The following is an 8,815-nucleotide window of genomic DNA, read 5'->3' as shown; positions in this document are numbered from 1 at the left end:
TCGGGTTGAGTTCATCCTATATTTTGACAGAAACGGCCTTTTACGCGTGTTTTTCGGTTTCAATGATTTGTTTTCGACACCCACGTATCTTTATTGGCGTTTTTTAGTAAAAACCTGACAGTCAAGAGGTATTACGTGCGTATCTTAGAAAAATGAAGCATGTACCAAATACTAGCCTCAAATAAAACCAACCAATCTCCTTTTTTTGTGGGGAGAGGGGAGGGGGGACTATGTTTTGGCACACAATGTTGCCGCATGCATGAACGCCTTCCGTTCATCTAAAAAAAATCCCGTTTACTGTAACCCCGAGTGTAAAAGATAAAGAGGCCAGAATGACCTTGCCTATACCCCGTTTCACCTTATGTTGTACCGCAGCCAAGGCTAGATGCGCGAGCTCATAGCGTTAGCAGCTGCCCTTACTGCGCGAGAGCTTGTGCCACCTAGATCTGCCCCAGAGCAAGGAGCTCGAGCTTATAGCCTTTCCTGAGGTACAACATAAGGTGAAACAGGGTATAGTCAGCTTCGCCCTAGCTCACTTCCGAACATTCTAGGTCGAATATTCGAGATTCTAATCCCGACTGGAGTAGATAAGGAGCAGAGCGGCAGAGCGCGGTCGGACTGATTCTTCAGATTGTCCCGACGACGACGCACACTTTCGCCAGCGCTCCCCTCGACTATGCGTTTCCCCCAACTCCGACGCACACCCCCTCTCCCCCCCCCCCCCCCCCCCCCCCCCCGACTGTCTGTAGTTGCCCTCATCTACCCTTTTGGTTGTTCGTTTATTCAGGTATTCGCCCCATTAAACGTTTCTTTCAGTTTATCATTCATCGTCCCGTCTCCTTCATCCTTGATAATGTTGATAATGTAAGTTTGCACCACAACAAGACTATACTCTGAAACCACTTTATTGCTCTCTTCATGTGAAGTGGAGTGTAACGCCTATAAATTTCACTCCTCGTGACTTTACCGTTGTTTAAGAAATAAACGACGAATGTAACCGGGTTAAACCACGTTTTATGTCCCAGACCTCAGGAAAAACTTCAAAAGTCACGACTAAAACTACCTGAGGCATTTAGGCATATTCCTTCGACCTATTGAAAGCGGTGTTTAATTGATAGCTGATAATTGATAATTGAAAACGTAGGCTCAAAATTTTATTGTTCAAATCGTACGTTCCACTCCTTGGGGCCTTGCATACCGCAAAAATCAAAACGTCGCAAAAAAAAAAAATTAAGCACGTTTTAAAGCGAAATTGCAACGAGAAAGATACTTTTACGACACAGTAACGCATAAACATTTTAAGAGACAATTCGTAATGACCGACATAAAGCCTGTATTGTTCCGCGTGGAATGACTCAGCAGCGCAGGTGCTAGGCGCTCGCGCCTCCAGCTTTGACAGCATTGCACGCCAACTGGCGATATGGGATACGAATAGCAACTAAAAACAACCTCTCGCACACAGCTATCTTCCAATTTATTTATAATATTAAATAAAGAAATCAACACATAAAGAGTCAATGTTCAAACGCGAAACGAAAACGGCGTTCACTGTAGTGGCGATTTTCATCATGATTTTTTGAACCTAATTTATTTCAATTTCGTTCTTAGGCTGCTGTAGTTATGGAAGAAACGCAGGATGCCGGGAGTCTTGCGCATCACGTGATTACTGCTGAGCCAATCAGACTGCGGGAATTCGTAGGTAAGAACGCCGGAGAACCAATTACAAGGAGAGTGAACTTGATAAGCCACACTCTGCGGTTCTTAACTTGTTGGGGACTATTGGCACAGTGAATCTCACTCGAGAAATCTGGCGAGCGAACCTGCCGCAGCAGCTTTTATTTTTTAGCCGCTGCAGGGTGCCGTCGATTTCACAGAAGTCGCCAAAGTGGCTCGCACGTGACGTCGCTGCAACGACCTCCGGTGCGTCGTTGCGGCGTGCGACGTGCTCGCGTGCGACGTGCTCAGCGTCTGGGCAACTTCAATCGCAGCTGATGTAACGCCAATGCAAGCCGTGTATTGGCAATTTTCCCCGCGTGCACTTAAACCTTGCCCCCCCTCCCCCCCCCCCCCCCCCAATACACACACACACAAAATTTGTGTTTTTTTGTTTATTTTTATTGCAAAAATGAACTGCGCATCGCCGAACGGTTGTATTCCGCCCAAGTGTAGCGCTAGCGGTCCTTTATCAGATCCCAAAGTTTCAGCCCTAACCGTCATCTTATACAAAAGTTATGTGATATCCTAATATTTTCAATGGGAAACTGGGGCCCATTTTCGCCCGTTTTCGGTAAATAGTTGCCATAAAGCTCCGTGTATTCGAGAGCTCTGTCGGCCGCCATTTTCCCATTCATCATTTCGGAAACTCAGTTTAAAACGTTTGAATAAGATAGAGGTGTGTACTGAAACTTTGGCGTATGTTTCGGACCTCTAGCGTTACATTTCGGCCGAGAATAAGCGTTTGGCAATGCTTAGTTTATTTTCGCGGTAAAAAACAAAACAAAACAGTTTAAGTATGTAGGACAGGCATCACGATGCATCAACGACAGATTAACTGAACACAAAAGAAACGTGAAGAACAGTGCACCGAACTCAGATATCGCAAAAGATGTCCACGAATGTAACAACTTCACTACGATTTGGTCCGAGGCAGAAATCATTCACAAGGAGAGGAATGATGCATAAAGATAAATAAGGTAGACTGTGCGGATAAAATTTATAAGTAATTGCATAAGTCAGGCTTCGTTAGAGTTCGGCAAAAATTCCAAAAAACATTTTTTTTTTAAATTATAATATTTTTTTTTTGTGATCGGGATGTGTATATTAAACACCTTTGCCCCACTTCAAGTTTAGTGGGTGTCATCCCTTCATCGCTGGCATAAAGATTTTTTTCTTTTTTTTTTGTGGAGGGGCATTGTTTTTCTTGTGAACGTTTGTTAGAATAGAATAGGTACTTATCCTTTTGTTAAATTTTGGGGGATATTGTAGAGTTATCGTTGCGAAGCGGCACGAAGGCCGTCCATAGTACTACTTTGTGTATTGGAAGGTTTGGCGTTGCGACTGTTTAGAGGTTGTCCCTTTTATGTTGGTGGTGGCTGATTGGAGGGTTTGGCGTTTGAACTGGTGAGAGGTTGCCCCTTTGTGTTGGTGGTGGCTGATTGTGGCCTATATGAGGAGGCGGACTAAATAAACCTGGTAGCTGAGATTGAGACGTCGTCCTGTCCTTTTCTGTTTCTTCGACTTATATGATCATTTCTGCCCAATCTCAGGCTTATTCAAGATGGTTCACATTCACCAGCTCACCTGAATCCTTACTATATTATCTAAAAAAAAAAAAAACTAATTTTTTCTTTTTACACATTGTATTTCTACAGTTTTGTCTTTAGACCGCCAGGTGCCGCGAATCTCTGATTTGCTCCAGACGGCTGGCGAGCGAATCTGCCACCGCAGCTTTCGAATTTAGTTGCTAGGTGCGTCGATTCGCTGGAGTCGCCAATGCACCTTTCTAAGGTCTGGAAATGTACAACCCAGTGGACGATCTCCACAGACATGCTAGTTGATTCACAAAGCGAACAAAGCACTCGCCGTACACACGGACCGTAGAAAAAAAGCACCGCCCAGAATCAAGACTTGAGTAAGTTCCCCAAGGCTCCTAAGGTGTTGAAGCTATTTGCGCGAGTGCGTCGTTTCCTTTAGCCTCTCCTTCGTACTAAAGTCACAGGATCCTTGGAAAGTAGCCCCATTGCCTTCCCTGCCTAATAGCTGGACACATACAGATACAACCGACAGACAATCAAAGCTTCGTAAGGAGATTGGTTGATCGGTTTGTTTTGCTACAGAAATCGGATTTTCGGTTTCTTAAAAAAAAACTTCGAAGCTTCGAAAATGTTGTCCCGAACCAGCCTCGTCAAGATCGCTATAGAGCGTCATTATACTGAAATCTTCCTCGCCAATATAAGCGTCCTCGGCACGGTGTATGCCATCTACTTATCAACCATAGATCTCTTGAAATAGATCTTCATAGATCTATTTCATAGATCTCTTGAAATAATATTGTTCGTCTTGAATATTAGAAGATCGGAAATTATTTTTCAATTCTGACGAGCGCCAATGTCGCGTAATGCGATGTGCGCTAGCTTCGCCGATATTTGAATAGCAAAATCACGGTATGTACAAGAAAAGTATTTATAGAAGAAACCTATCACGGCGAACTTTGATCGGCTCACCAAGAATGGAAAGACTAAAATAAAACTGCTAATTTCACGGACAAAAATGGCAACCAAATGAGGAGCAATTGTAACTACTTTCCCGTGGGATACAGTGACTACTTTGCATGAGAGTGCGTGCGTATGAGACCCAGGACCAGTGTTGTGCCAATACTCCATCAAATAATTTACAATAAAAGACGAAATACCCATTTAAAGATGCATTTACAGTAGTATTCAACTTATTGTTGGTACGAACTATCTTGAGTAGAGTACAAATACTTTGAAAAAGTAATTTAATTACATTCGAAGATATTTAGCAAATTTTGCTAGCTGGTGATAAAAGAATAAAAAAAAATTAGAAAGGGGTGCTCTATTTGTGATGACGTCTCAGAAAATCGCACTTTGCTGTGACTTTTATGACCTTCAAGAAGCATCTTAGCTGTTGCAAATAAAGTTTACCTGGAAATAATTCGGGATACGCAGCATCATACGTGCCCAACTATTTCAGGAACAAACAGAACTCATGTACTGCAGACGTGGCACCTGACTTGCTTTAGTTTGACGGCAGGCTCGGCTCTCGACGTATTCCGCATTCCGCAATGTCGCCGCCTTCTGCCAGCCTATAGACTCCTGCTGTATAAACAACTAACGATCTTTTTTTTTTTTTTTTTTGCTTCACTGTCTCGGTGTCTGGTAAGACAAGAGAAGGTCAGCAATGGCGGCTGTAATCTGGCGTGTGTGCAAAGCGTCCATACACCAACACGCGGCGCTGATGTCACGCCACTGCGGTGGTGCTGCTATTAACAGGGCGCATGCGCGGATGGTCCTCTTGACGCGAATGTGGTTCCTGCGCAGGCGCAGTGCACACGCCTTGTACGGAAACTGCGCGCTTGCCCACACCTCGTCAGGGTCTGTTTGGAAACAGCGCGTTGGCCTATAGACGATTGCAAGCAAGGCGACTGGCCACCGCCACGTCTCTGCTCATGCGGACAAGCCGTGCAATTGCAAGCTTGTTAAAGCTACGTTTTACGCGCAAGCCGCTAGTGTTTCACGCGTGGGGCACCAGTCGGGGTGCTATATGCTTGAAGTTGTCTTACACTTCGTACACGCGCAACCAAAGCCCGACGACAGGCTGGAGGCGGAGCTTGTGATTGAAAGCGTTCACTCCAGCTTCGCATAAACGAGACATCAACAAGACTGCAAACGTTGCGCCATCTATGCAGGTGGCATCTTCAGTATAAACTGACGCAAATGAGGCGAGAGCCGGTCTCTCTACTTATAGCGAATATTCTTGGAAACACCCGGGGAAGGGGGGGGTGGGGGGGGGGGGGCGCCTTTGGTATTGCACACCGATGAGTCCTGCTGATCGCAAGCCGGAGTCACACGGCTCGTACCGTACGACATCCAAAAGAAGACGGAGTTCGCTTCAGACATGACGACAGAATTACCTGCGGACGCGCCTCAAGCAGCTTCGAAGAACGTTTGATTCCTACATATGCATGCTTCAGAGAAGATATCTGCAGACAGTTCTCGTATGACTAATCTGACAGGACCCTCCCACAAGACACGCCACAGACAGTGTCGACAGACTGTCTTATGAGTAATGTATTACAAGTCGGAATAAGGCTTTATGGTGCAACAAAATATAGCCTCGATGAGCACAAAATCGTTGATTTCGAGTACAGAATTCACTGGACGCCATAGTAAAGCATATTGTCTGCAGCGCTCGTTCAAGGAAGTCTCAAACTTAGAGTTTCAAGTACAAAAATCTTGACGACGGGAAATGAACTTTCCACAAGACGTCAGCGGGACGTCGGGACGGGCTGGAAGCAATTAATCCTTACCTATGGCGGCGAGTGAAAATAATATCCCCATCATAATTTTTCAACCCGTATCATGCTGTTTCCTAAGAAAGCCCAAATTAAGCACATGTTTCCATGGTAAATTGGGGCACCAAATGTGCCCAACGTAAATGTTTATTCACTTTGCATTTCTTTTTAACCGAACTCCAACAACTATGTTTAAAACGAAAATAATAGAATTAATAACCACATAAAATTGGCCGAATGAGTCCGTCTATATTTCATGCAACCGCGAAAACAATTACTTAATTTTCAATCATAGCAAGTGAAACGTTAAAGGCTCAACCAAGCCCAAGTCATTTACTAAGCATACATAATTAAAAAAACAATTAAAATATAAAAAAACTATAAAATTTTACAGATATCTCAAATAAGCAACGGAAGACAAATACACTGCTAGTGAGTATCTCACACTTTTATATTAGCCAACGTTCTCTGTTTTGAGCCAAATAAATTACTTCTACAGCAGAAACAATTTCCACAGCGGCTATCTGGTCATTCGGCCTTACATATTGGAGGTTTGTGTTCGCCGAGCATGCTGCAAGCGAGTTGGAAGAGGTTCTTCACAGCTTGAGTTTCGGACAGTCTATCGTAGGCGCTACCAATGACAACATACGGCACATGAGTCACATGAGGAATTTGTTTCTGAGTTCGCCTGCCCATCTCCAGCAAAATCTGTTCGCCTTCCTTCGTGACGCACTCAGTCACAAGCGACCACTCCAACGTCAAGTTAAGCTTGTCAGCGCACTTCTTGCCTTGGTTGTAAGGGTCGTAGAAAACTGACATGCACGCAATCAGGGACAACCACGCTTCAGTCGTTTGGCAGTACTTAACGGCGCAGGCCTGGATTGTGTTGCCCTTGCATTCGTTTTGTCCGTGCTGACAGGTGACCGAGTAGTAAGTCTTTTTACTCCGTAAGGTCCTTTCATTGATATTACCATTTCCGAAAGGCACAACTGTGACACTCAAATATTCCTGCAGTTTGGTGTACGTAGGATACAACTGCGTCGTGATGAAGGCCTTACTGTAGGGACACATTGACTCGTAAAAGAGCGTGACGTTCACCTTGGGACGGACGATGTGGTCTTCGCAGGTTGTCGCGCTCACATCGACGGCGCCGTCGCTCACACACTCCGAATAGTTGAGCAAGAAGGTAGTCAGAGTTAAGCACAGACCGATGAAGGCGTAGGTGAGCGTCTTCGGTGTCATGGTTCCTCGAAGACCCTTTGTCCAGCGAGCTGATGTCCGAAACCGAAAACGATGACTACAGCAGCGGCAGATTGGCGAGCCGGCGTAACTTTCTTGATCGCAGCTCGTATGAGTGACTTTTTAGCGAACACCTTTCGAGGCGAGCGTCCAGCGCTCGCCGTCACGTGGACGTTCCAGCTGGAGCCCTTTAAGGTCAGGCTGAATTAGCGAACGCGTATGTTGCTTCTGTTCTTGCGTCACTTATCGAAACATCTGTACCTTGTTCTTTCTTCGAGCCTAACATGTTTTTGTTTCGTTTTTTCCTTTTTCTCTTTATGCACTTTACTTGGCTGGTTACCCTTACGTTATCTTCGGACATGGACCATCTGTTTGGGGTCTCTTCTAAAGCCCTAATCACGCTGCTAACACAACATACAAAGGAGAGTTCGTATGCACACCGTCTGAGTTGTGTGTCTTACTTGTATGACTGTCATCTCACATTGATCATACCCAGAATGTTCTTTAGACATCTTCGAACATTGTACAAAACAAACGTGCTTGGGGCGCGTCAGCACATAACTTTGCTTTTACATCTGCAGCAGCGAACACCCGCGTGTTTCTTGTATGACGTACGAGAAGAGGGACCGCGTCACGCTGCGCCAAAGCCGCTGATACTCGTCTGTTTTTGAAAATGCCCTTTTCGGATGCTCCTTGCGTCGCACACCTCGGACGTAAAGGTCAGCAATTACCGAAGGACATTTAGATTACTCGGAATCGAATGATCATTCTTTCAGCTGGCACAGAAAAAAAATATGTAAAGTTGTAAATGGTTGAGCAGCGAGATGGCGACGCCGGTTCAGTGCTGTAGAAATGAACTTAACCTGTCGAATATACGGCTGTGCATCGCGCAGCAGGGAAATAAAAACGGCCACTCGCCAGTACAATAAAACACTTTGTTATGCGGGGAGAAACTGGGGGAGAGGAAATGAAAGAGCGCGACAGGACCTCAGATCGTCGAGCTCTGGTTGGAATGATTAGGGTATAGACTCAAAGCTATTGGCGACGTGAGCAATCGAAAGCATTGCTGTGATCGGTCTTCCACGATAGGCCGAATACTGACTATAACGTCAGCAAAGGATTTCCCATCGACGGAAATAAGAGGAATAAAAGAACTTCAATTTTGACGGTGTTGGCAGTGTTAGTTTGAGAGTGCCATGATTTCAAGCTTCCACCATGTTCTTTACAAACATATTCAAACTTGTTGTTCACAAGGTAATGACGTCACAAAAGGTAACCCCACCAAAACAACCACCAAAACGCCACCAAAACATCTTGCCGCTAATAGTTACCTTTGTACTGTACCCTTGTCTCCACTGCACTCGTCGAAAGCGTTAGCACGCGGAACGCCGGCGGCCGGCGTTTGCCTTTCGCCTTCCAACCCGTTCAGCGAGTGCAAACGAGGGAAAGGCAGCTAACATTTGAACTACCCACTGTCACGATCTTTCTCGAACGTGGACGAAGGGGCCGAAGCACCCGCCGAGGAGAGACGACACGCAGCCT

At 45.3% G+C, this 8,815-nt stretch overlaps 1 protein-coding gene across 1 annotated transcript; it reads right to left on the bottom strand.

Moving 5' to 3' along the window:
- Window positions 1-6,562: 6,562 nt before the first annotated feature.
- LOC8053234 (gamma-interferon-inducible lysosomal thiol reductase) lies at window positions 6,563-7,276 on the bottom strand. The gene has a single exon (XM_002400556.3). It carries the CDS (start codon window positions 7,274-7,276, stop codon window positions 6,563-6,565), a length of 714 nt encoding a protein of 237 aa, XP_002400600.3.
- Between the last annotated feature and the right edge of the window lie 1,539 nt (window positions 7,277-8,815).

Source organism: Ixodes scapularis, unplaced genomic scaffold (genome assembly GCF_016920785.2).
Source record: "Ixodes scapularis isolate PalLabHiFi unplaced genomic scaffold, ASM1692078v2 PGA_scaffold12__126_contigs__length_90152505, whole genome shotgun sequence".
Taxonomy (NCBI): Eukaryota; Metazoa; Arthropoda; class Arachnida; order Ixodida; family Ixodidae; genus Ixodes; species Ixodes scapularis.
Note: the sequence above shows the minus strand (reverse complement) of the source record. Positions and strands in the feature narration are given on the sequence as shown.

Coding starts and splice junctions, on each gene's coding strand:
- LOC8053234 (XM_002400556.3), bottom strand. CDS start 7,276: ATGACACCGAAGACGCTCACCTACGCCTTCATCGGTCTGTGCTTAACT.